The sequence below is a fragment of the Gopherus flavomarginatus genome, chromosome 2 (genome assembly GCF_025201925.1).
Source record: "Gopherus flavomarginatus isolate rGopFla2 chromosome 2, rGopFla2.mat.asm, whole genome shotgun sequence".
Taxonomy (NCBI): Eukaryota; Metazoa; Chordata; order Testudines; family Testudinidae; genus Gopherus; species Gopherus flavomarginatus.
In genome coordinates, this window is record NC_066618.1 from 13,261,038 (window position 1) to 13,288,581 (window position 27,544).

The 27,544-nt window shown below is 47.0% G+C and overlaps 1 protein-coding gene and 1 pseudogene across 1 annotated transcript; both read left to right on the forward strand.

The window, feature by feature from the left end:
• The first annotated feature begins 218 nt into the window (after window positions 1-218).
• LOC127045980 (cryptochrome DASH-like) lies at window positions 219-27,483 on the forward strand (annotated as a pseudogene).
• LOC127045982 (circumsporozoite protein-like) lies at window positions 16,215-17,003 on the forward strand. The gene is made up of 2 exons (XM_050942877.1): window positions 16,215-16,783; window positions 16,838-17,003. Exons 1-2 carry the CDS (start codon window positions 16,231-16,233, stop codon window positions 16,987-16,989), a joined length of 705 nt encoding a protein of 234 aa, XP_050798834.1. The 5' UTR covers window positions 16,215-16,230; the 3' UTR covers window positions 16,990-17,003.
• Window positions 27,484-27,544: the final 61 nt, after the last annotated feature.

The window sequence follows — 27,544 nt, forward strand, 5'->3', positions numbered from 1 at the left end:
TGGGAGCCCTGGGCGGAACGAGCCAGGGCTGCTGAGCCCGGGCCCCGTGGCCCCTCGTGTGTCGCCCTGCCCCGTCCCTGCAGCGGGCCGGGGCACGCCCGGCAGGGGCTGGCCTTGGCACGGCGGCGGCAGGGGCCTGGCCAGGGCTCCGGGAGGTGGAGTGGCTCTTCCTCCCAGCCGGGCAGCCATGGGCCGGGCAGGGGGGCGCTGCCCGCAGCATGTCGGGGGCCGCGCCAAGGATGGTGATCTGCCTGCTGCACAACGAACTGCGCTACCACTACAGTGAGGTGGGGGCAGGCGGCGCCGGCCGGGCTAGGGGTGATGGGCCCTGCTGCAGCCCCTCGGACACTGGACTGGGCCACCCCCTCCCTGGGCGCTGAGCCCTCCCTGCCCCGCCGGCAGCCCGGTTCCAGGGTGTGCTGCAGCTGTTTTCCGTGCTGCCCGCATGTGGCTTTCTGTAAAGCTGCTGAGAGCCGGGGGTTGGGGGCGCCGATTTCGGGGCATGAGCGGGCTGGGGGACCCTCGCCTGCTGCTGAGGCCACAATGGCAGAGCCGGCAGTAGGGTTTGGGGTGGGGTGGGGGCAGCAAGGGGGCTGGCAGGGGGTAGCAGGGCCTGTTGGGTGGGAAAAGAGGCTCTCTGGTGTCCCTGAAGACAGTAGGAATGAGCCGTGCATAATAATAATCTGCATTGCCCCAGGAAATCCAGGGGTTAGGATAGCTGGGATGGTTCTTTGGCAATCTCATGTCTTGCGCCCGGTATTTGTTATAGCACCGGCCATCCAAGCACATTGCAAACGTCACCCCTGGGAGGCAGGGGTGGGAGCTGTAGGGATATTTGGAGGTGAAAGGCAGAGCTCTGAGCGGCACAATGCTACCAGCTTTAGGAACCCAAGTGTCAATGCAGTGTCCTGCGTGATAAGCGGGGAATTTAGGGAGGCCAGTGGCAATTGCCCAGGTTGGAATTTGACCAGGGCTCTGGAGATAGCACCACTCCTATTACAAATATTGCCAAGGGGACTTTCATTCCCTGTACCCTGTCCCTGACCCTTATTCTGGATGCTGCCCACACATTTTAGCCTGTTAAATTAGGGCCACGTTTTAACCTCTCCTCCTGCCAGCAGAGGGTCTGAGACTCCAGCAGATCCCAGCCCAGGGCAAGAGTGGGGATGGCATGGGAGAGTGCCCCTGTCACTGCCTGATTGCCTCCAGGGCCCGTGGTAACTGTGATGAAGGGTTCCAGCTCTGTGCATGGGAACGGGGAGACTGGAGAATAGCAGCATTCCCCAGTTAGCCTTGAGGCACTTCTGTGGGGATGTGATTACTGACTCAGTAGCCATGGACATACCTACCTTTCACTGCCGTGCTGTGTAAGCCCCTTTGAGGAAGTCTAATTTTTATAGCTGGCACCTAGATAGCAAGGTGATCGACATGTTGAGGCTCTGATCTTGATCTCTTTTAAGTCAATGGGAGTTTTGCCTACAAAGTCTGTGCAGGATCAGGCCCTGGAACAGAGAGAGAGAGACCCTATAATATAATAAACCTATAGTACAATATCCAGTTGCATGTCTTCCTTTTTCATTGCGAGTCTGAATAAAGGAAAATTGAAATGGTGCTGTGAATTGCTGTACAGAAAGAGAACATGTGGTGCACTGACATCTTTAACTGCTCCTCTCTGTATTTCCAGGTACTACGCTGGGCTCAGAATAACGCAGACTATGTCATTCCTCTCTACTGCTTTGATCCAAGACAGTACCTAAGAACCTATTACTATGGTTTCCCAAAGACTGGGCCTCATCAGCTCAGATTTTTACTGGAAAGCTTGAAGGATCTAAGGCAAACACTCAAGGAAAAAGGAGGGTACAGAGGGGGTTTGTCATAAACATGAGTCTGTTTTATTTTTTAACCCACTTTATTCTTCCACCTCCTCTTCCTTAAAACCTGTCTGTCCTATGGAGCAAGCAATGCTAGTGACAACCATGTTGCTAGTACTGTAAAAACACAGGAATTCCCATGCTAGCCCAATAGCCTGTCTCTGGCAACAGCCAGCACCAGATGTTTCAGATTATGCAAGAAACTCATGGTCAGCAGTTATGGGATATCTATCTAAGCTTCTTGTATTATTACCATAATATCTGAGCACCTTACATTATATAAAGTAATTATTTTCACAACACCCCTGTGTGGTAGGGAAGTACGTTTATCCCCATTTTATAGATGGAAACTGAGGCATAGATTGTCTAAGTAACAAGAAATCTGTGGTAGAGGAGTGAGTTGCACACTGGTCTCCCTAGTGTCCAGCCAGTGCTCTAACCACTGGACCATCCTTTCTATCCCTAGGGAGTTTCATCTCGTGGTTGGCTTGAGCCCTTGATGTACGAAAAATGTTTTCCCAGAGCAACATGGGCCATGGCTTTCTGTATAGCCCATAGCTTGGTGGTATACCACTGATAACACAGTCCTCAAGAAAATCTTGTCCATGTGGGTCGGGGAAAGTTATTAGAATCTAAACTCTTACAAGCACCTTTTCCTTCATTTTGTTATTATCACAGCAAGATAATGTTAGTCCTTGGGTAGCAGAATATGCAGCAGCTGGCTTGCAGTGGTGACAGGTTGTGGAACACAACACCAGAAGAATTCCTTTAGGTCTGCAATACACTATGGTCTGTGAAAGGGATTATGCTAGTTTAAGGAGGAGTAATTAGAATCCATAACAAATGTAATTAACTGGCCAGTATGTATATGTGCCACTGGCCTGTACTGGAGAGAATCAGAATTGCTCAAACAGGTGCGATGGTGTCTGACTGACTCACAAAGGTTACATATAAGACCTAACATCTCTGCAGATAAGAGATTCTTCTTTAACTCAAATGGCAAAGGTCTCTGGTTTTTAAGAACATTCAGAACTATGCTCCATCTGTTAGTATTTGGAATGTCCTTTCAATGCCATAGTATTAACAGACCAGATCGTAACTCTCCCTCACCTTATATCAGTGCATAGTGGTGCCTCCCCAGACCTAAATCTCTCAAGTCCATGTTGAAGGGAACAACCATTTCCACAACATGTCTCTCTGTGCCCCCCACTGAAACCCAGCCAAGCCCTTTCTTATAGCAGTGTTTTTGCATAACCTAAGCATTGAGTTTAAATTCGATCACTCGATGATTGCTTGTTCTGTTCATTCCCTCTGAAGCACCTGGCATTGGCCACTGTCAGAAGACAGGATACTGGGCTAGATGGACCCTTGTCTGACCTAGTATGGAAATTCCTACGTCCTGACAGTATCACTTTAACTATGATGGGGCTACCCGGGGTCATTGCACTGCTTTCATAGAACATCAGGGTTGGAAGGGACCTCAGCAGGTCATCTAGTCCAACCCCCTGCTCAAAGCAGGGCCAATCCCCAGACAGATTTTTGCCCCAAATCACCCCCTCAAGGATTGAACTCATAACCCTGGGTTTAGCAGGCTAGTGCTCAAACCACTGAGCCCCCAAATTGTGAGAACTGCAGGATCAGTTTTATAAGCTCAACAGATACTTAAAAAAAACAATTAAGTATTTGCTTGATGTTAATAAATTAATCTTTCCCCCCACGCACCCAAAGGCATGTTAGGTGCCTCACAAATACAAGTGCAGACACTGACCCTGTCCCACACAGTCTGCATTCAACAGGTCATAAACAGTGAGGTCCATGTGCAGATGAAAATGGGGGAAAGGAGAAGAAAGGACAAGAAAGGCAATAATAAATATTATCTCTTTTTTTATGCTCCTGCCTCTCTCTGGCTGTATCCAACTGGTGTGTCTTGTCTCATACTTACACTGCAAGATCTTTGGGGCAGGACCATCTTTTTGTTCTGTGTTTGTACAGAGCCTAGCACAGTGGGCTCCTGGTCCATGACTGGGGCTCCTAGGCGCCATGGTCATACAAATAATAATAATGAATAAGAGTATCAAGCCTAATTCATTCCAATTTTGTGTGTCCGCAGTAATTTGGTGGTAAGGAAAGGGCATCCAGAAGATGTGGTTCATGATCTTATGCAGCTGGGCACCGTGGCTGCTGTGGCTTTCCATGAAGAGGTAAAGGAAAGGTTTGACCCATGTTGGCTCAGCATAAAATTGGCAAGACCTTTTAGTGCAAGGCAGTATTGGACTTGCCTGGCTTGGGAATTCAGCGTCATAGATGTTTTCTGCTACTGTAATGTCATTAACCCTTTGGAAGCTGGCTGAGTCCCAGGGAGGTCTTAGGTCCAAGTGGCTGATGGGAGTCAGTTGTGGGTGACCCATAGGGGACACAGGATACAGGGTGCTGGTTGTGAGTGGCCACTCTGAGGCGCTGTGTTGATTTAGTTGGGGATTGGTCCTGCTTTGAGCAGGGGGTTGGACTAGATGACCTCCTTAGGGCCCTTCCAAAACTGATATTCTATGATTCTAAAGCAGGTTCTGGATGCTGGTGGACAGAGCTGGGCTGAGACTCAAGGGTGGATCAATATTCTCCCTCCGACTGGAAACTGCCTTGTGCCCCTCGAACTGCAGAAATGATGGGCGCACGCTGCCATGCCCTGGCTCCTTGCTCACACTGGGAGCCAGCAGGCAGGCAGGCAGGGGGCAGCGGGAGCAAGGAGGCCCCAGCAAAGAGCCCAGCGTAGCTGTGTATAGGGAAGTGGAGGCAGTGAGGGCACCCCTGCATTCAGACAGAGAACGGTGAGGAAGCAAAAGAGGAGAGACTTTTCTTGATGGTGGGATGTCGTTCCGTTGGTAGAAGTAAAGCTCACCAGTTTCTATGCAGCAGATCTGGAGGAGGAGCTCAATGGGAGAATAAGGAATTGACTGCTCTGATGTAGTAGCTGCATGGGCAAGGAGGGAGCAGCAGAGTAGTTTCCTGCAGTCGGAGAAGTAGAAGTGTCAGGATGATGAACTGGCTGGCACGGAGGGGCCACCACTGCCCTCTGCTGGTTGGAATCAGAACTGCCCAACTATGTGTCAGAGGCCAGAACAGGGCTGAGGAGGGAGCCAGATGTATGGTTTGGGGCACTGATGGGGGCCGTGTCAGCTTATCCTCAGTGAGCTAATTGTTAGTGGCTATTGGAAACTTGCAAAGTCCCTAGCCACCAATCTGAATCACAGCAACAGGTAGGGTTGCCAACCCTCCAGGATTGGCCTAGAGTCTCCCAGAATCGGCATTGATCACCTGCTGACTGTTGAAAGCAATCCAGAAGATTTTAATAGGATATTTTAAGGAAATGACACTACGTCATGCTGGAGAAAAAAAATCTCCCGGAATAGCTTCAGTCAGAGTTAGCAACCCTAGCCACAGCCCTTGGGAAAGCCAGAATTTCATGCCTTTGCCTTGACCTGGATTTAAAAATCCATGAATCCACCCAGCACAAGCAGCTTAACCCGAGTTTAAGGTCTGTCACAGCTGTGCCCTCCCTACTTACCCCATCTTGTCACATCGACTCCTGACTCCACCAACGGTGCCTGACTCGACCATCCATCCTGCAACTTTCTCTGGGCATGGGGCACAGCCCACTGCAGCGAGTGGAAAGAGCCGCCTGGATATCAGTGGGCCACTGACCCAGTCCTTTATGCCTCTTGCCACATTGCCCTCTGCACATGAATTGCCCTCCTTGAGCTGTTCCTCTTCTTCAAATTCCTTCCCAACAGCCAACTCTGCTATGATGCTTACAAGAAATTGGCCAACTAAGAGCTTGTTCCAAGGCCTGTGGACTCCCATTGGCTACCCTGGGTGCGGGATCAGGCTGTAATAGTGGACAGGTCGAGGGGCAGCTGGGTACAGCTGATGTGTGTTGGTCTAATAAATGAAACTCAGGATATAACGTCTGTAGGAATTGTCGGCATTTTGGTTGTGCTCATCTCTTAATGGGAGGGATGCAAGAGATTGAGGCCAAAGCCAAATCTGGCAAAGAGGACGACATAGGAGCGGGGCTCAGTGTGCATGAGGCACCCCAGACGCACTCAGCTGTGTGTCCAGCTGCATGTTGGGTGCGCAGACAGAAGAGAGTCCCACTGCTTTTGTCCCCGTTGGTGCTAGGCGACGAAAGAAGAGCTGGACTTGGAGAAGGCGCTGCAGCAGGTGTGCGCTCAGCACGGGGTGAAGATCCAAACCTTCTGGGCATCCACTCTCTATCACCGGGATGACCTGCCATTCAGACACATTTCCAGGTAGGCTGGTCTCTGCCTTCACTCTGTGCCTGGAGGTGCTGCCCATTCTCCACTCTGCCACTGCGTTCACTGCAAGTTCGGGGGCAGATCCGCAGATAGTGTCAATTGTTATCGCTCTGTTGTCTTTAATGGAGTTATGACAACAGCTGAGGCTTTGCCCAAGGGGCCTCTTGGCTCATCTGTACCAGTGTGGGGTGAGGGGCTGTTTAGCTCACCTGCACCACATAGGAGGGAAGGAGCATGGCCTGTTGGCTCACCTGCTTCAATGAGGAGAGAAGGGAAAGCGCCTGTTGGCCCACCTGCACCACAGGAGAAGGTCAGGGAGGGGCCTGTTGCCCCTTTGTACCAGGAGGGGAGGGGCCTGTTGACCTATGTGCACCAGTGATGAGGGGGGCATTTACTTATTTATTGTTTTCTCCTCCCCCTAGTTTGGTCCTTTTGCTTCTTTGTTTGTCCCATGTTGCCCTGGTGCTCACATGGCTGGGGTTATTGCACTGCCCACAGGGCAGGGCTGAGCTGTTGCTCACAGCTTGGTCATGAGGCAGTGGGGTGAGTGCCGTTTGTGCTTAGAGTAGCCCCCTGCATTGAATGCAGTGGCTAGATAGGAGCAGCCTGAGTTTGCATTGGCAGAGCTGCCCTGGCTTCTTTCAAACCTGCTCTCTGAGCCCCGCACTGATGGTTTCTTCCCTCCCACACTCCTGTGCTGAGGAAATGGGGAAATCCAGATAATTTCATCCGCCCCCCCCCATTTTACCATATCTGCCAGAGATATCCCCCAGAGCTGCTTTTCTGGTAACAGAGATTGGCCCTCAGCCCAAATGGGGCTTCCTTAATGTACATTAGGGACTGCGAGATAACTACTTTTCCTCCTGTTTGGAAGAAACCAGTTTCTCCCTTGGTTTGGTTGCAGACTTGATAGTGTAATATATATGTGTATGTAGTATTCCTCATACAGTTTTTGTACATACAGTTCACAATTATATTAATGGCCAGCGTATCAGCAACTTTCATTTGATACCTCACACAGCATTCTATATAGATAAATACTCTGACAACGTGTTTGGTGTAGTGAGTTTGTCAGGCCTGATTGGAGTTGCTGACAGAACATTGGACTCTTTACAAGTAAGCATTAAAGGGTTCCTAAGGTCACACGCTCACAGTTAAAATATTCACACTGCCCCTTCAAAGACTTACTGCATTGTGGTAGTGTATTGCTGTGTGGAGAAAGCCATGAAGGCCTGTTCCCTGTTCAGTCCTAACTGCTATAATCCACGCAAGTTGCCTGATGTCTATACCCAGTTCTGAAAAGCAGTGGAGGCTCACGCCAAAGTCCGTCCCGCTGTACAGATGCCAGATCAGATAAGCCTCTGGCCCCAGGGGTAGAAGACGGATGCATCCCCATGCCTGAGGAGTTTGGACAGAACGGTGGGAAAACATTGCCCCAAAACAATTCAGCTGCTGCTGCTCCCATTGAATTCAGGTGGAGTTGAGGGTGCTCGACAACTCTGCAAATCAGATCTCAAGGAGTTGCATGGGAAACACCCAAAAATGGAAGCATCCCAAACTAGTAACCACTCTTGAACATGTGGGCTACACGTTGTTCTGCCTCTGTCTACTTATTTTTAAAAGGGAATAATTATAAAGAGTTTTGAAGCTAAATTTATTAACTTGATTAGTAATAGTATTAGTATTATTATGGACTTAAGAACCCGAGGCAAGAACCAGGACCCCATTGTGCTAGGCACTTTACAAACATAGATCAAAGAGATGGTCCCTGCTCGAAGGAATTTACAATCTAAGTAACTGGAAAAATCTGTAAATGGTTTGGCTACTTATGCATTAATGTACAGATTTGCACAACAATTTAAAACAGTCAACCAAAAATGAAATACTTTCGAAATTAACTTCAATTTTGAAAGGAAAGATCTTAATGTTGATTAGCTTTCACTTATACACACATGGAGCAACATATAGGAAAGGGGAGCAGAATGCGTGTTGGTTGAGAGCAGAGACTAGCCTCACCTCACATCATTACTGAGAATGGCTGTGCCATAAGCCAGAGAACGTTCACATTAATCCCTGGAAAGCTGTGTATGATGAGCTGCCGAAATGGAACTCAGATTCCCAGTGGTAAGTGCTTGGAGACCCCTGGATGGCAGGATAGAAGGATAAAGCACTGTCACCTCTGCCAGCGTCTCGGAATGTGTGTAGTGACATCCTCCTGCTGGATGGGCCATCAATGAGCACTGAACATGGTACATGCATGTTCTAAAAGCATAAGTCTCTTTCGCCTGGAGTAGAGCACCTTCCAAAGCTAGGAGACTCGGAGCTCTCATTTGCGGCCCTGCTACTTAAAGGGGTTACATAAAGGAGAGTTCCTAGTCACTTGTTACAGAGACCATTGTTTCCATATTGACTCAGCTAGACTCAAACCCATAGCCCTAAAGGCAACTCTGCCTTGGTTTTTGAGCTCCCTACGTTTGAGCTGCCTCCAGTGGCTCGTTTTCATGCTAACAAGCTGGTGTTTTCCACCGCAGATCCCCTGACTGATCCACGAACAGCCTTCCCCTGCAGCAGAGGAGAGACCGAGGCCTTAATGACGCTGCAGCATTATTTCTGGGATACGGTAGGTGAGTGCATTTTCTTGCCAGTGTCCTCCCCCACCTCCTCCTGTCACAATGATACTCCAGCGGGGCAGGCAGCAGTTTCAGCTCCCAGTAGGATTTCCTTACTGCCTGTGTAGCACTCTTCCTCCATAGATCTCAAAATGCTTTACAAAGGAGGTCAGCATCATCATCTCCACGGTGATGAGGAAACTGAGGCACAGGGATGAAAAGTGACTTGTTTGAAGTCATCCAGCAGGTCAGAGCCAAGAAGAGACTAGTGCCCTATCCACTAGGCGTCACTGCCTAGATTTAGACTAAGGCCCTGTGTACTCCATGACATCAGTGCAACATGATTTTCTTGTGTAGTCTATTGTGCACCAGGCCCCAGCACAGACTAGTTGATAAAGAAAGCAGAATATCTTTATCTAATCTGCTGCTGATTGTGGGGTAGATATCCAATCCACCGAGATATGAGTCTGTTACAGCTCTCGTCTTGAGAAGCTAGATCTTTAGCCCAAGCCATAGGGGTTTTTGCTTTCACCTCAGCAGGGCCCAGGGGTTGGTCAGGATGGCGGCTGTCGTGTTTCTGAGACAAATAATGGGCAAATCTGTTCATTTTTCCTGTGCAAGTCGGAGAAGATTAGCTCAATCTCAGTCTTTTTCACACTCATATAATGATGGTGGTGCTACTTATTATGGATCAACCCTTAGGTGTCCGCCTTACTCAGGCTGGGTTTCCAGCTGGTGTAGAGCTATCACAGCTGACCCTTGTACCCCCTCAGCCTCCAGCACAGAGACCATGTCAGGTTGGGAGAAGTGGCTGGAGCGTGATGCACTGTGGCTTTGTGTAGCTGATGGTACTGGTACTCACTTGGTCACTGTTAGCCCAGTACAAATTAGAGCAGCCCATAGGCTGCTGTAACATGCACCAGAACTGGCGACCAGACAAAAAATCAGGATCCCTAGCATACTCTTTTATTCCCACTTCGATGATGTGGAACCAGAGAATCTGGCCCTAGAAGTGCAAATCTGGGTGGCATGGGTGTAGTGGAGATCAGGATGTGACCCTTTACCTGCAGCCATGGCGCAATCAAAAAATCAAAAGAAATTGCTTCCAATCTGATCCTCAAATCCAAATGATCAAGGGGCCAGGCCATCAGCTATCGCAGCAACTGGCTTTTGGAAATTAGTCCTTGATTCAGATTCGTTGATTGATCACTCCCAGTAGGGATCAATGAGACTATATTACCATTGCGCTTGTAAAAGTCTACTACAAAGTAAAGCAGGAAGCAGAATTTATTACACATAATCTAGGAGCTGTAATAAAAATTACTGGGGCCATTAAATATTGTGCATCAGAGGAAATAATTTGACAGCAGAATAATGCTGCTAGACAGTCACTAGAGGGAGCACTGCCCTGCACAAATATCTGTCTCACACATCCAGGAAAGCATAACTTGCAGGCTGCTTATATAAGGTTTTAATTTTTTTTCTTTTTTATTGCTTGGATAGAACCTGGTTGCATCTTACAAGGAGACTCAAAATGGACTGATAGGAATAGATTATTCCACCAAGTTTGCACCGTGGTAAATATTCTTCCTTGATTTCATTTGTCTGTTGAAACATCAAGTTTGGTTAGCATAGATCTGTGGCTGTGGCTGAGATGCCCTTGGTTCAGCTTATTGAGGGTGGGATGCAAAGGCAGCTGTAAAATGCCTTTATCCCCTGTCCCCGATCCTATGTTCAGTGGCTGGTTCAGTGCCCCAGGGCAAAGCAGAATAGCCTCAGGGCTGCTCCACAGCATGCCAGTTGCTGACAGCCCACAAGGGACTGTTGTTACCGCAGGGGCTTGCTGAGGAATGGAAATGCTGGGGCAGTGCCCGCTGTACTGAAATCTGAGATCAAGCGGTGGCATGGAAGCCAGGCAGAGGCCGTCTTCAACTGGCCAGAGCTGCTGGGTTTATGGCCACCCTGCACTGCAGGAGTGGTGCAAAGCAACCAGAGGACATTAGAATATCTGATCTGTGGTTTTTTTTTAAAGACATGTTACTTTTTTATGTAGGGATCAATAAGCCTGATCCTGGGAGGTACTGAGTTAGCTCCAGATTTACGCTGCATAACAGAGCCAAATTTGTCCTTATGTTTACTGGGCTTTGAGGGGGGCGTGTTAAGTATTTGATCAGTTAGCAAACAGTCAGGTACAGGATTACCAGTATTAAAGGCTCCCATTTCCCTGACCAAACTGCAATCGAAGCATTTTTTTTTCTAGCAACATTCTTGTGTTTTATTAAAATCTAGAGAGGCAAGGTGGGTGAGATAACGGTTTTCATTGGACCAGCTTCTGTTGGTGAAAGAAACGAGATTTCAAGCTTACCCTCTCTAATGTCTTCGGACCAAACCAGCTATTACCGCACTGCACATAACAATGGAAGTTATTAAAATCTGGTATTTCTCCTTTTCAAATTGGGATCTATATTCCATCTGTTTGAAGACTGGTGCCACCTAGTGGCACTTTAATGAGCCACTACTTTGTAACATTAAATTAGGCTTGAATAAAGACTGGGAGTGCATGGGTCATTACACAAAGTAAAACCTATTTCCCCATGCTAATTTTTCCCCTACTGTTACTCACCCCTTCTTGTCAGCTGTTGGAAATGGGCCATCCCGATTATCACTACAAAAGTTGTTTTTCTTCTGCTGATAATTGCCCACCTTAATTGATTAGTCTCGTTAGAGTTAGTATGGCAACACTCATTTTTTCATGACCACTGTGTGTATATATCTTCCTACTGTATTTTCCACTGCATGCATCTGATGAAGCGGGTTTTAGCCTACGAAAGCTTATGCCCAAATAAATTTATTAGTCTCTAAGGTGCCAGAAGGGCTCCTCGTTCTTTTCCCTTTGTAACAGGATGTTGTTTGCATGAATTCTTATTTATTTTTGGTAGCGTGCACAATGAGCTAAGTGCTTTCCAAATGGAATAAGGATGGTCCATGTGCTGAGCTGCTCATGCTGTACTATATGCTCCAGAGCAACATCAGTCACCTCTCTGTGTATGTAAGAGCCGTGGGATGGCGTTTGGAGGATAAAACGCCAAATGGCCAAATAGAATTCCCGCCAGTCACATTTTCCTGCAGCTACGAACTGACTTCGCAGATAGAAATATTGAGCTGGTCAAAAACTTGGGAAAACTTTTTGGAAAATTTCTCCATGCTTTTTCAAAATTCATCAACTTGTTAAACATTTCCACTAGCTCCACTGACTGCCTGGTCAAGATGCATTCAAATAAAATTCATATACATTCAAGGTAAAAGCACTTCTCAAATCCCTGCGGTTTTCACTGTTGTGTCCAGAATCAGCATGGCCATATAAGTACCATAGATAGACTTGTATTCAAAGAAGTGTTTTCCAATGGCTGGAACAGAGGACTGGGAATTTGATGTTCTGAGTTCCATTTCTGGTTTTGTCACTGATTCATTAGTTAAATTCCTAAACCACTGATTAATTTGGGCAAGTCACCTAGGGCAGAATTTTCAAACTTACCTGTCTAAAGTTACCCATTTAGGTACTCGATGACTCCCATCACTGTGGAATCATAGAGGTGAATGAGTTTCTCCCTGTGAAGGAAGGATTATCACGACCACTGTGAAGCTGAGTCAAAGAGAGATTGCATGACTTGACCAAGGTCATTCAGGGAGTCAGTGGCAGACATGGGAACTGAACAAAGGTTTTCTGAGTTCTAGTCCAGCATCTTAACCACAAGGCAGTCCTTCCTTTCTCTTTGTATGTGCCTAAAGATCTCATTCCTTTATAATGTTCTGGCTTTTTAAACATTTTCCTTGTGTTTGCAGGTTGGAGTTAGGCTGTATTTCACCCTGATATATTTATGAGCAAATCCAGAAGTATGAAAAAGAGAGAACTGCAAATCAGAGCACATACTGGTAGGACACAACCAGATCACCATGGCTTTCTTTCTTTGAAATGTACACTTGCATCTAGTTTGGAGATGGGGCTATAAGAGGAAATGATTCAGGAGTCAGGACTACTGTTTTTGATTAACATTAGTGTCACCTCACCTGCCCTCTGACTGCTGCTGGGCCTCATTTGAGCTTCTGTTTCTAATAGTGGTTAGTTGGCTTTGTTAGATTGCATTGGGGACCAAGAGGCGTTAGGTGTCTTGTAAGTAGAAATGATCAGCTATTATTATTATTATGAGGAAATAATGGTTACTAATAAAAAGTAATAATTATAAAGTGATTCTTTCATCCTTCCTAAAGATGCTGTACAAATAATAAGATAAGTAAGACCAAATAATAATTAACAAACAAGATCATTCTGGAGCAAATGAAATTTCTCATGCCAGTAACCTGGGCAGGATTTGACCCCATATTGGAAATACAATCAGATAAAATCTGTCTGTCCTGCCTTCTTTATCAGACCTATCACCCTAGTTTCTGAGACCCTTAACATGCAGTTTGTGGCTTCAGTCCTGCAAACACTTATGCATCTGCTTAGCTATTATACCAGGAGTAGTCCCATGGATTTCAGTGGCATTACTAACAGTTGTAAAGTTAAGTATATGCATGTGTGTCTGCAGGATCAGGGCCTAACTCTAGATGTGGTTGAGAAGATAGGAAAAAAAGTATTGCGGATGTTTTAAAAAAATCATTTTTCTATTTTTGTGATTTTAAAAAAAAATGTTAGCAAGCTCTCTGGCTGGTCAAAAAAACAAAAGGCATCTACAAAATTTATTGTCAGAAATTTTCAGTGTTGTTTTTCTTTGTTGAAATTCAAAATTTGGATTCAAAATAGTTTGGTGGGTGATTTCGCGCTGGCCAAAACTTGAAAAAAAAACCAAGTTACAAATTTCCAAAACTCATGTGCTAGTTTTTTCCTGTTTTTTTCGAATCCTGTCTCTTGGATATCCAGCAAATGTACAGCACAGATACTGTAAGGATGAACATTTCCAAGTGTGTGTGAAAGGAAATGATGTAAAAGCTAAACAGATCCCAATCACTGGAATAGGTAACACTGCTGAACACAAACCATCTGATAAGTGAGTGAGGTTTATTTTATCTTGTTTACGTGACTGTAGTTTTCTTGTTCAGCATTTGGCACAGTGTCCTGGCCTATAACCTAAGCCAGACATCCAGAGAGATCTTGTGAGCAGAAACATCAGATGAGCAGAACATTCATGACCAGCCAGGGGTTGATGCTGGTCTCAGTGTCCAGGAGCCATGGCTTATAAAATCGGCTATTTGCGCATGGCTAACAGCTGACATTACATGCCAGGCAACTGTACGCACCAAGGACTTGATCCTGCTAGTTAGTGAGTGCTCCTGAAAGGTGCTGAGTGCCTTCAGCTCCTATTGAGGTCCGTGCTTAAACCCTTCCTCCTTCAGCAGAGCACTTAGGAATGTGCTTAAGAATATGCATGTGCTTTGCCAAGTCAGGACCTCAGCACCTCCCAGAAGTGCAGCTTTGAACCCCAGCGAAGAGCAGATTGGAAGTGGTGCTGTTCAAGCCTTGGAGTGGGGTTTGGAAAGGGATCTGCAAACTGCATTCAGTGAGGTCATTTTCTATTTTAATCCACATGATAAAAGTCAAGCCGATATATTTTGTGCCTAGGCTGGTAACATGATCATGTTTGCAAAGCTGCCTGATTTAACTCAAACACGGGATGTTGTTAGTGACTGCCATTAGGTAAGCAGTGGGTGAAATCCTGGCTCGTTTGAAGTCAGTGACAAAGCCCCTATTGATTTCAGTGGGCTCAGGATTTCACCCAGCATTCACATTGATCAAAGGCAAAAATGGAGACATGGCTGATGTGTTTTAGGGTCATATTTGAACTCCTTTGGAGGGATTACTTCCCATTTGTGGCCCTGAAGTACGGGATAAGGATTTTCTTATTGAAAGGTGAGTTTAAGGAGCACGCTTTAAAGGTGCGTTGATTTCAATTTCCATTCACATTGCCTTTTAATAGCCTTGGTGATACCAAAGGGGTTTTATGATCCGATTGTTTGGACCGTGGGCCTTACATAGGCAACCGACCTTGTCTTCCACTTAGGGAAGTTCTTATTATTGTTCTAGCACCTAGAGGCCAAAACTGAAATGGAGGTGCCATTGTGTTCAGTGCTGTACAAACACAGGGAGAGTTTCCTGCCCTGAATATCTTGCAACTCTGCCAATTAGTTTAAACCCAACATTTAGGTTTTATTAAGTTTAAAGAATTGGTTTTACGAAGGCTGCAGAAGGGCATCATGAGATTTAAAAAAATCAATATGAGGGGAAAAGAATTAGCCTAGGCATACAGTTCCGTTGCCGTATCTGCATTCCCAGCCCTGCAGCCTTATGCTAGTAAGGCAAGAGAAGCAGAGTATGGCACTGACTGGTGGGTTTTCTCTGTCCGTGCTGAGAGAAAAGCAAATAGCAAACGAAGCACAGAGTACAAAGGGAATCTGGTTTGTTTTTCTTTAATTTTCAGTTGAAATAATCTAGATCTTCACCATGCTCCCCTAGCCAACGATCCCATTGGCTTCAGGGGAGCAGGAGCAGGCCCAAGAAAGTATTTGTAACTGGAATTTTGCTTTCGACTCTAATTTGTAATCACTGTGGGTCCTTGAGGATCACCAGGAGAGCCGCTGGGCTGGCCTGATCCCAAACTGTAGTGGCTACTACGGCTTCTCATGTTGTCATTGTGGCTTTGTTTATTCCTTATGCATATCAGTGCCGGTGTTCCTGACACCCCAACAGGACTGCAGGGTAAAGAGGTGCCTTGGAAGAAAGATCCCAAGCTATGTGATGCTTGGAAAAGTCAGTCAAAACTGGGGGCCAGGCTCTGATCACAGTTACGTGGGGGTCAGACCTGAGGGAAGTCAGCCAGATTTACACTGGTGTAATGCAGAGCAGAATCCGGCTCTGTAACTTAGACTCTGTTTAGCAATAAAGAGCCTTATCTTGACTTCAGTGTGGGTGGAGGAAAGCTAGCAGCACTCTGCAGCCACTGAGCACCTCCCAGGCCCAAGGTCCTAGATGCTAAAGGCCAAGTTCTGCCCTTGGAGGTACATGCACAGGTAAATGCAATGCATTATAGCTAAACAGATCGAACCAGAGAGGACATGTTTAGGCGCTGATGGTCATCTCTGCTTCCTTGCCCAGAAGGCAGCCTGCACCTGCTGACTGTGACTGGGGGAGTGTAAGGGAGAGAAAAGCTCCTAGAAGCCCCTCATGGTATGCTGGGGTATCCATGCTGATCCCTGGGTTCCTCACTCTGCCTGCATGCTCCCCTGAGGGCATTCAGCGGTGTGGAGCAGGACATTGCAGGAGTTATCCAAACTAGAGTCAGCCAGGGGATGCTGCTGCACAGAGCTGCTTCCCTCCCTGATCGCCCATGCTCAGCGGTGTGGTGTCTGTGGGGAGGGCATTCAGTGGGCCTGAGAGGGAAGATGCTAGCTGCGGGCGTGAGAGGGAAGATGCTAGCTGCGGGCCTGAGAGGGAAGATGCTAGCTGCGGGCCTGAGAGGGAAGATGCTAGCTGCAGGCGTGAGAGAGAAGATGCTAGCTGTGGGCCTGAGAGGGAAGATGCTAGCTGCAGGCGTGAGAGGGAAGATGCTAGCTGTGGGCCTGAGAGGGAAGATGCTAGCTGCAGGCGTGAGAGGGAAGATGCTAGCTGCGGGCCTGAGAGGGAAGATGCTAGCTGCAGGCCTAAGAGGGAAGATGCTAGCTGCAGGCGTGAGAGGGAAGATGCTAGCTGCGGGCGTGAGAGAGAAGATGCTAGCTGCGGGCCTGAGAGGGAAGATGCTAGCTGCGGGCCTGAGAGGGAAGATGCTAGCTGCGGGCCTGAGAGGGAAGATGCTAGCTGCGGGCCTGAGAGGGAAGATGCTAGCTGCGGGCGTGAGAGAGAAGATGCTAGCTGCGGGCCTGAGAGGGAAGATGCTAGCTGCGGGCCTGAGAGGGAAGATGCTAGCTGCGGGCGTGAGAGAGAAGATGCTAGCTGCGGGTGTGAGAGGGAAGATGCTAGCTGCAGGCATGAGAGAGAAGATGCTAGCTGCAGGCGTGAGAGAGAAGATGCTAGCTGCGGGCGTGAGAGGGAAGATGCTAGCTGCGGGAGTGAGAGGGAAGATGCTAGCTGCGGGCGTGAGAGGGAAGATGGTAGCTGCGGGTCGTTGTATCGGGATTTCCTTTACTTTCATCACCTCTGAGTAGGGGGATGATGCGACTCATTGATTCTCCTTCAGCTCAAGTGGCAGAAGCCTGTCTTATCAGAGCTGCAGTTCTGCCCTGATGGAAAAGTCCTATAGAATTTCGTAGACCACGATAACCTCTGCATGTTTTTAATCCTTCCTGTAGAGTTTAATGTTACGTACTAATATGCCAGCTATAGTTTTCTATAGGAAAGTGATCAAACCTATAAAATAGATCTAATCCGCCATTGAAGTCTGTAGGCCGTTAGGATCCTTTCTTTTCTTTTCGTTAAAACTTTTTTTTGTCATTACCGTACATGAATAGAAAATATAATCATTCAAACTGATCAGTCATCCGTTCAGGACTTAAAATCTATGAACTCATGAACTTATACCAATGTTTGTCCTTCTTAACATTCACCTTATAAATTCACATTTCCACACAAGCAGAATAAATCGTATCCATTACTATAAAAGAGTTTCCTTATATCTCCCCTACTAACACCACCTGATTTAACTTGCAAAGATATAACCAGCTGCCTTATATTTCCCTTCATACTGTTACCTTTAAAAGACCCATCTGTGTTTGCTCAGTCTCATTGTTTTCTCTTTATTTTGCTCAAACTGAAAACACGGTGACTATACGCTGTAAGATCTGATTGACCCTGGTATAAGACTATCCATCATTTTCTCCATCATAACGATTTCCCATTGCAATGCCCTTTTCTACATAGCCCTATTTAATTTTCATAGAACCCTAGTGTTATCATCTCTATTAAATTGTATGGGGCTGTTCCATTTAAGAGGGTTCTATCCCTTATGTTACACATGGGTTTGGATTCTACTCACTTGATCCAAGTAGATATCCATATATACACAGTTGCTGATTGATTACAATTGATAGAGTAAAGATCCTGCATCCCTACTCTGTGTCTCTTGTCCCGGGAAGAACGGGGGTTCCTTTTGTAGATGCCAACCTGAGAGAGCTAGCAGCTGTGGGCTTCATGTCCAACAGAGGGCGCCAGAACGTTGGCAGCTTTCTCACCAAGGACCTGGGGTTGGACTGGAGGATGGGGGCAGAGTGGTTTGAGTACCTGCTGGTAAGACCAAACTCAACTGCGATTGGGGTGGTTTGTTGTTCTCTTTGCAGGTGACTGACAATAGGCCACCTTGCATGGACTTTAAAGGAACAGAACTCCCTTTGAGTTCAATACCAGCTTTGCTCGAAGAAGGATCTTATAATTTAGTCCACTCTTTTTAGGGCACTCTTGGTATTCGATTCAAGGACTTCGGTAAGGAAAGGGTATGTTGCCCATAGCGATGGTAAGACTGCCATCAACTGAGATGTAGCTCTGATTCCTGCAGTGGGAATTTAGATCTTCTAATATAATGAGAGAGGGAAGGTGGCCTTGTGGATGAGGCACTGGATTGGGACTCAGGAGAGCTGAGTTCAGTTTGTGACTGTACCACAGACTCCCTGTGTGACCACGGGCAAGTCACCTGGGGCCTGATTATCAGGAGGGCTGAGTACCCACAGCTCCAGATGAAGTCAATGGGAGCTGTGAATGCTCAGTGCTTCTGACAAATCAGGCTCCAATCTCAATTCCTCTCTGTAACAGAGGGATGATACTTCCTTTCTCCTATCTTGTGTGTGTCTTGTCTAATGAGATTGCAGGCTCTTCAGGGCATGGATTGTAATTCACTATGTGTTTGTTCAGCATCTGGCACAACAGGGATCTGATCTTGGTTGGGGCCTCACAAGATAAATAATAGTGTAGAAAATGTTGTCTTATGTTACCTTATGAAAGCCCCTGAGAGGGAAAGATTAGACAAGGTAGCTAATCTTAGGGGCTGATCCTGTAAACAATCACTGCCAGCCAGGCATAGTCTGGTAGAATCAGTGGGAAACTCAAAGTAGTAGGCATTATGCCAGGTCATGTTTGTAGTCAAGGGCTTTCCCTGAACGGGTGGCGGACCGGCTTTGAGAACCACTGGCCTAGATAGAGGAGGTTGAGGTGGCAGGAAGAGCTGTGTTTGCTGTTTCACCTGAGAAACACCAGTAACTGTGTGAGACTTTATCTGGCTGGAAATGCTAGTAGTATCTTGTGGGGGAAGGAAGCTCAGTGGTTTGAGCATTGGCGTTCTAAACCCAGGGTTGTGAGCTCAGTCCTTGAGGGGGCCAATAGGGGATTGGTCCTGCTTTGAGCAGGGGGTTGGACTAGATGATCTCTTGAGGTCTCTTCCAACCCTAATATTCTATGTTTGACATAAACAAAATGACATTCAGCAGCAGGAAGATGAGTATCTTTTAATTCACTCGCTGTTTAATAGGAGCTTCTGCTTCTCTCAGTCAGCTCCCCCAGAACCAAATCCTTCACTAGCTGTATTGAACTGAGGCTTTTCTACTTTATCTGGTCCTCCTCTGCTCTTCCCTGACCCGGAGCTTGGCAGCTGCTGTAAACCATTCAGTTGGGAAGGTGGTTTTTCACCTCTGCTTTGGTGGTTTCTGGATAAAAAGTGCCTAAGCCCCACCACACTGAGTCATATCTGTCTGTGCTGGGCTCATCACCATGAGATGGAATCTGAGACTGTGAAGCAAACCTCACCCTTGGGGGCTCCTAGGTGCTACAATAATACAGAGAAATAATTATGTTTTATTAGGGCCTGATCTAAAGCCCACTGAAGTCAAAGGACAAACTGTCTCTGAATGCAGTGGACTTTGGGTTAGGCCCTTAGAGAGTACTGCTGCATTAATGCCTATGATTAAAAACACTAACGTGGGGTGATAGTAGTTTCCTCTAACCAAACCCCCAGGGGAGTGATCGAAGGTTTGTATCTTCTCTGAGATTGTCCCTGATTTTGTCAGGACATTCCATGGGGAGCCAGTGAGCCACACAGTCACACTGCAACACATTGCCATTTTAACACATCACTGCTCCGTAGACATTACAGTGTGCAAGGAAAGTGTTTGCAGTTGTGATTTACTCTCTGTTGGAATTTACTTGGTGACTTTTTTGTGAGTTATTCCCCCCCTTGACTGAAGTCAATGGGAGTTCCACCCACATAATCAAGAGCAGAACCTGTCCTTCGTATATTTGTCTCGCTTCCCCATTGCTGACATGCAGCCACCTCTGGGGTGGAAAACAGCTGCTGTTCTATGCCAGCAATGATGCATGCCAGTTGGGAAAGTGAATACCCTCTGCAGCTGAATCCACTAAAGGGATGTTAAGTAAGCAGGCATCACTGCAATTACCCATGTGGGAATTTAGCCAGAACCCTGCCACACTTGAGAAAACTTTAAAAAAATAAAAATGTTAACAATGGTCTGATTTGTTTAGGCCAGATTCTAGGGACAGGAGCCAGACCCTCAAAGGTAGTTAGGTGCCTAAATATGTTTGAGGGTCTGGGTCAAAGGCACCAGAGAAATAGAATAAGCATGTATTTTTGGCAAGTTAACTTGATGTTAGTGTAGGGGTCCATATTGAAAACTCTGTCTACTGAAGTCTTCTAGACAGAGACAAGGCAATGGCTGTGTAATGGCCCTTTAAGAGCACAGCAGGGCCAGAAAAGCCCATTCCAGGTAGCTGGAATGAGCAAACATCCAGGAAATGGCCTAGTAGTGGAAGAGAGGAAGTGGTCCTTGAGAATTATAGTTGGAGGGGGGCAAAAACCCAGGGCAGTATCCCTTTAAGGGCCCTGGACCAGGAGCCCTGTTGAGTAAAATGGGGAAGGGCTCCCTTCTCTCCAGCCAATCGAGAGGTGCTGTCTGTAGGAGGGCAGTACATAGACACCCTTCTCCCTCAGCACAGGGGAGATGGTGATAGGAGAGGGAAGCTAGATCCAGTACCCTGAGCTCTTGGCATAAGCACCAACTTTCCCCAGCGCCGGTGGGTGCTCACGTCCCCCAGCCCCGACCCGACTCCACTCTTTCCCTGCCCTTGTCCCGCCCCCATTCCAACCCCTTCCCAAAAGTCCCCTCCCCAACTCCGCCCCCTCCCTGCCCCATTGGACCCCTTCCCCAAATCCCCGCCCTGGCCCTGCCTCTTCCCCAAGCATGCCGCATTCCCCCTCCTCTCCCCTCCCTCCAAGCGCTTGCCGCATGAAACAGCTGTTTTGCTGCACAAGGGCTGGGAGCTAGGGGGAAAAAGTGGGCATGCGGCGCGCTTAGGGGAGGATCTGAGGCGAGGAGCTGCCGGTGGGTGCAGAGTACCCACCAATTTTTCCCCATGGGTGCTCCAGGGCTGGAACACCCGCCGAGTCAGTGCCTATGGCTCCTGGTAGAAATGACTAGGGGGGTGACTGTGAAGGACAGATGCTAGCAGGGGCTGAGCTCTGTGTGGGTGGCACAAGGTCACTGTGAACTCTCTGGTTGTAATGCTGAGTTTAGTCAACTCCCAGATACCACCAAACAGTCATGAAAGCTGTTTAACTGCACGTGCCTCCCCTGTCCCCTATCATTTCCTGGTACGCTCCTCTTCGACTCTCACCCATCCTCCAGGAGCATTGCTAAGAGCACAGTTTCACTTTGGTAGCAGTGTCTCTTATCTATGTTTGTTCTCCCCAAGCTGAATTCTGAAATCTGGGGCTGGGGAGTTTCTGATCTAATTTGCGCTGGTTTTGGCCCCAGAACTTAATGGCACGGACGTGTGGGGAAAAAAAAAGACGTGAGTTCTGTGATCCTTCCTTCCCCACCCCACCAGCATTGTGTATTTGGCACATTGATGGCAGCGTGGTTGCTGCTAGCCAGGATAGAGCATGGCTGTGGGTATCTTACAAAGCTAAGCCATGGCTTCTCAGGCTGTAGTCTACAGATGAAGGCGGCATTTCCTTCAATGCAGTAACTTTGGGCTTGCTTGGGGCTGGCCCCGACAATGCATTGGCTTCACAGGGACTTACAGGAAGCTTGAAGCTACAGTAGACACAAGCTTGGCTGCAAGCTAAATTTCCATGGGTCACTTCAGACGTGTAACACACACAACACCTTGAGCTGTGAGGCTGGGCTGGGCCAGTACTTGGATGGGAACTCTGTACAAAGCGGGGTTGGTGATTCAGTTTGGTGACATTTTTGTCCTGTAAGTCAGTGCTGATCTGGTGTGCCGGATGCACCCTCTTTGAGATTAGCCTAAAAACCCATGTCCTGATGCCAAGCAAATGGCACTAAAAGCGCTGGTGCTTTTTGAAAAAGGAGCGGTGTTAGCCGTAGTGTCCTGGACAAATTGCAGTTTGAATAACTACAGTCTGCATAAATTCCTGCTGCAGTTTCAGGATATATATGGCATTCTTCACTGCAGTGGAGAATGGGAACTCTATTTTCATTATCCCCCGGGGTGGCTGCATTTCAGCGACAGATGAAGTGATTCTTGTATGCAATGTGCGAATTACGAGATGCATTTTGAGGTCCTTTACTATGAAAGGTGTAGAATAGCTAATTTCCCACACCCACACACAGCTTGTGGTCACAACTGTACTGTGCGTAAATCAAGGAATGGATAACCATAATCATAGTTGATGATATCTGACACTCAGTGGAGGCTCTCAAATCACTTTATGAGGGTGGGTAAGTCCTTGCACCCCCATTTTGCAGAGGGAGAAGCTCAGATGCAGAGGATGAGTTACTCACCCAAAGCCTCACGGTGAGTGAGTGGGAGAAAAGTGAATAGAACTCAGGAGTCCTGACTCCTATGCCCTGTTAGAACCACTAGACAGCATTGGCCCCCTTCAATGTAAACTAGATTTGTTTAGCATTCAAATCTTGTGAAGAACAGAGGATTCTAGCACCTCACCCTCAAAGGGCTGAATATCTGCAATGAACCTTCCTAGGAAGGAGATTTATGGGTTACTTGTCTTTATTTATATAGATAATGTGCCCCAAGGAACAAATTTTGCAACCCTTCCCATCTTGGTATCATCCACAAGCTTTATAAGTGTAGTCTTGATGCCATTCTCAAAATCACTTATGAAGATACTAAATAGAGCTGGACCCTGGCCAGATCCCTGCCGGACCCAACTCAATATGCTCTTCCAGCTTGACTGCGAACCATGGATAATTACTACCTGAGTATGGCTTTCCAACCAGCTGTACACACATCTTGTATAGTACGTTTGTCTAATCTGTATTTTCCTAGTTTGTTTATGAGGTCATGTGAGACAATATCAAAAGTCTTACTAAAGTTGAGATACATGATATTTACTGCTTCCCCCTATCCACAAGGCTTTTTACCTTGTCAAAGAGGGATACTAGGTTGGTTTGACATGATTTGTTCTTGACAAATCTGTGTTGATTGTTACTTATCACTAAGAGTCCTGTGTGGATACAGAATTTGTATCCACATGTGGTCCGCAGAAATGGTCCGTGGATATCCGCACCGTGGATATAAAGCAGATATCTGCGGATTTGCAGGGCTCTGCTTATCTCCTTATTTTCTAAGTGCTTACAAACTGATTGTTTATTTGCTCCATTATCTTAAGGTGATTGGTCTATAATTCCCTAGATTGGCCTTAGTTCCCTTTTTATAGATAAGGATGATATTTTCCCTTTTCCAGTCCTCTAGGATCTTTCCTGTCCTCCACAAGTTCTCAAAGATAATTGCTAATGGCTCAGAGATCTCTTCAGCCAGTTCCTTAAGTATTCTTAAGTATGCCTTACCCTAGTATAACGTGTTCCCCTTCCTATACAGGAATAGCTATACTGGTTCTAGCACTTTTGTACTGCTATAACTGTGTCCACATTAGGGGAGGTTGTACCACTTCAATGATACCCACATAGTGTTGTGTGTAGACAAGTCCTGGATGCCAGCGCAATGGCTGTCTCCACAAGATTTTCTGCCCTCTGCCCTTTTCTCTCTGAGCAGCAGATCCAGCCCTTCTTACTGGTTTTCCATGTATGTTTAAGGTGGACTATGATGTCTGCAGCAATTATGGAAACTGGTTATACAGCGCTGGAATTGGAAACGATCCAAGGGAAAACAAGAAGTTTAACATGGTTAAACAAGGCCTGGATTATGACAGCAACGTAAGTCTCCTGGTGAAATGTCCCAGTGCTACGTAGCTCTCTTCCTCAGCTTCCCTCCCTCACCCCCTCCACTTCGCCCCAGCAGTTATGGAAATGGCACATAAGGTTTTGATTTGACTTCACAGTCACCGGGGTAAGATTTTCGAAAGTGAGGACCTGCAGTTACCCCTCTTGGGGCTTGACTTCAGTGGAAGCTGCCTGGGGGCTCAGCACTCTTGAAAATCAGGTCACTCATTTAGGCACCTAAATATGGATTTAGGTGCTTACCTTTAGGCTCCCAAGTGTGAAAATTGGAGCCTACTCATGTGTGGATCCTATTTATTTATTTTAAAAGCAGCCAGATTAGGCTCCCTGAAGCCAATGGTGATTTAGTTTGATCTTCATTCCTTAATGAGCAAAGGTTGAGTTTGGCAGAGGCAAAAGCAGGTGCAGCTGCACTGAAGTCATAGGGGTATGCTGCAGTGTGAGACCATGCCTGCGTCCCCCAGGGTGCCCCCGCCGGCATGATTATTGGCTGGAATTCTTTTTTCAGTGCGCGCTTCTCATCAGCAGGGAATCCAGCAGTCTGTAATGTGGATATTTTAGCCCCGGTGCCGCTTAGCCTGTCTCCTCTGAACAGCTGCTTCTCCGCTGAGTGGAGCTGCAGCCTCAGAAGAGTGAAATTTGTTTAGGAGACAAATGTGCGTGATGAGCTTATAACAGAAGAACAGCTCAGATGCTGTGGAGACAGGCAGCGGTATAAAATCCCATGAAAGCTAATGCATTTATTGAAACCGTGTTACAATCTCAGCTGTTTATATTCAAGCGGATGCTGAAGAAAACTAAATATAATAAACAGCCCCAGTGGGCAGAGTAGAAGCAGCTACTCAGTAGATGCTGCTGCTGGAAAAATGCCTTGGACTGCAGGCCTTTGCTGGTTAGTGGTGAGGAGGGCAAGAAGAGATCTGGCATCCCGAGTCTGTTACCTGGCTCGGGAAGTCTGGGTCTGTGGCTGTCCCCGTTACTAGCATTGCGTTTAATGACCGTTTCCCCGGGTAACTGGCATATCGTCAAGACATGATGCAATGTGTTACTCAAAACACAGGCCAGCTGCATGGGAAATGCAGAAATGAATGATGAGAAGGACGGAGTTGATCACCTAACACAGTAATGCACCCAATAGCGGGTTGAAACCCACAGCCATGAGATTACAGGACAGTTACAGTCAGTTTTCTCCTGACCTTCACCTTGTGGGGAGAAGTGGGGGGTGGGGCGATCAGTCTTCCCTTTCATACTCCTCCCACTACTAATGAACCACAGTTTTGGAGGAGATTAACTCAGCCCCCACTCCATTCCCCAGCTTCATGGTGTCCTGGAGAGGCTCCTCTTCCTGCACAGTAGCAATCCCTGCTGCCTCCTGTGTCATAGCACAGAGTGGGGCTTATTTCTGGTTTAGGGACAGAAGCTCCCAGGGACTCTTAAGCATCCCCAGTTGAAGCTAATGGGAGGTGCACGTATTTGACATCTCTGTAAATCAGGCCACCTACTCAGATGCCTGCATATGGATTTGGGGGCTAACAAAAGGCTCCCGGGTTTGAAAATGTTGGCCCTGATATAACAGGGCCTCCATTTTCCCACCTGAAAAATGGGACTAATGTGTCCCCGTTTCCCAGGGCTTCATTCTTTACGGTTAATAAAGTACTTTCCCATCCTTGTTTGGAAGGCACCGTCGGAAGTCAGATTATTATATCCTGCTCTGTTGGTGTGAGTGAATCCCCCTGAACACCACTGTTTCCATTTGCAGGGAGATTATGTCCGACTGTGGGTTCCGGAAATACAGTGTGTAAAGGGAGGGGAGATACACACACTCTGGGCACTGAGCAATGCAGCTGTCTCACAAGCTGGGATAGCTCTAGGGGAGACCTATCCACTGCCAGTCGTCCTGGCCCGGGAATGGAGCAGACAACCAGAAGCCTGTAAGTACTGTGATGTTTCAACCGAGGTAGGGAGTTTGTTGTTTCTTGCTCTAAATGTGAGTATAAATTCTGCAGCTGTCTCCCATTTACACTTGAAAAATAACTAGAGAACTGGTTTAATCCGCAAAGGGTCCCTGACTGGGCACAACATTAATTTTGAATGAACACTTGATATCCATGTAACCGGAGTGTGAGCTGGATTATATTTTATTCTGACTTGCGCATCTATCACAGCACTGCTTACTAAATTCTGGTCAGTCTGTGCCTGTGCAACTTATTGAAAAGCCATGAGGTTTCACAGATGTCTCTGAACATCTAATTTAGCCTGCAGACATCTTATGATAGGTGATTGTGTACGAAGAGAAAAGAACCCAGCTTGATTCTCAGATCCCAGGAGGAGTCTGTGGGGCTGGGACTAGCAAAAATACCTTTTGGACTTGTAAATGGAGCACACCTGATCTGGAATTAGAGACCCATTAAACAGGGGACCACAGGAGGCCATTGGTACTAACACACTTTTCAGAATGGATCTGCCTTTTAGAAAATGCAGCAAAACTAACAAAGGGCTCAGTCTTAGGACTGAGCACTGCCAACTTCCATCTGATGACCATGCTGCTGCTGTTGTGACCCAATAGCTGTATATTTCATCTCACAAGTTTTCATTACTTTGTTCCGCTCCCTGTTTCTCTTGTCTCAGGACAGTTTGATTCTGTAGTGTAATAAACCAAGTGCAAGGATGAAACTAGCCTTCATGTAGGGTTTGGGTACCGAGGGCCCGACTCTAAATTTCTCACTCAGGCAGAACTCATGACATTAGTGAGATCCTTTGTCTGAGTAAGGACCTCTGGCTTTGGCTCTGAGAATTAGAATAATCAGTTCTCTTTTATTTCAATGTGCAGTTGAGATCAGACAAGTGACTGACTGTCAATGGCTAATGGCCCTTGCTTGTGGGGGGAGGGGGAAGGGTGACCATTTCTCAACATGAACATTTTAATCCAATTTTTTTTTACTTTTTGTAAAGTGAGATGGGAGTCACATTTTAGCTCTCTCCCCCTCCTCAGCATGCTTCTAACTATCTCAGGAACTTCTGTGCCCTTATCACCATAGTATCTGGGTGCTGCACAATGACTAATGTATTTTATGTCTCACAACACCCCTGTGAGGTAGGGAAGTACTATTCTACTGAGGCATGGAGTGACTTACCCAAAGTCACACAGGAAGTCTGACAGAGCGGAGAATTGAACCTGTCTCTAAGCCAGCATCCTAACCATTGGATCATCCTTCCTCTCTGGTTCTCATCTGGCTAGAGCTGCAACGTGTTACCCTTTTTTCTGATGACTGTGAGATGTCTCGATTGCTTTATAACATAAAAACCAGACTTTCTTTTAGCTTCAATCAATAACTTTCGCTGCTCTTCTCTCAATTAACAGAACAAGAGAGACCACCCTCTGAGGGGAAAGAAAGATCCCTTCGACATGCAGAGGCGACACAAGGACAGAGGGGTGGACGTTTACTTCTCTCGCAACAAAGATTTATCGTGAAGGCAGTCCCTGCACTTCTGGAGAAGTGACTCATGTGCCTGCCTGCTGAGAAGTCCAACTGACAGTGGT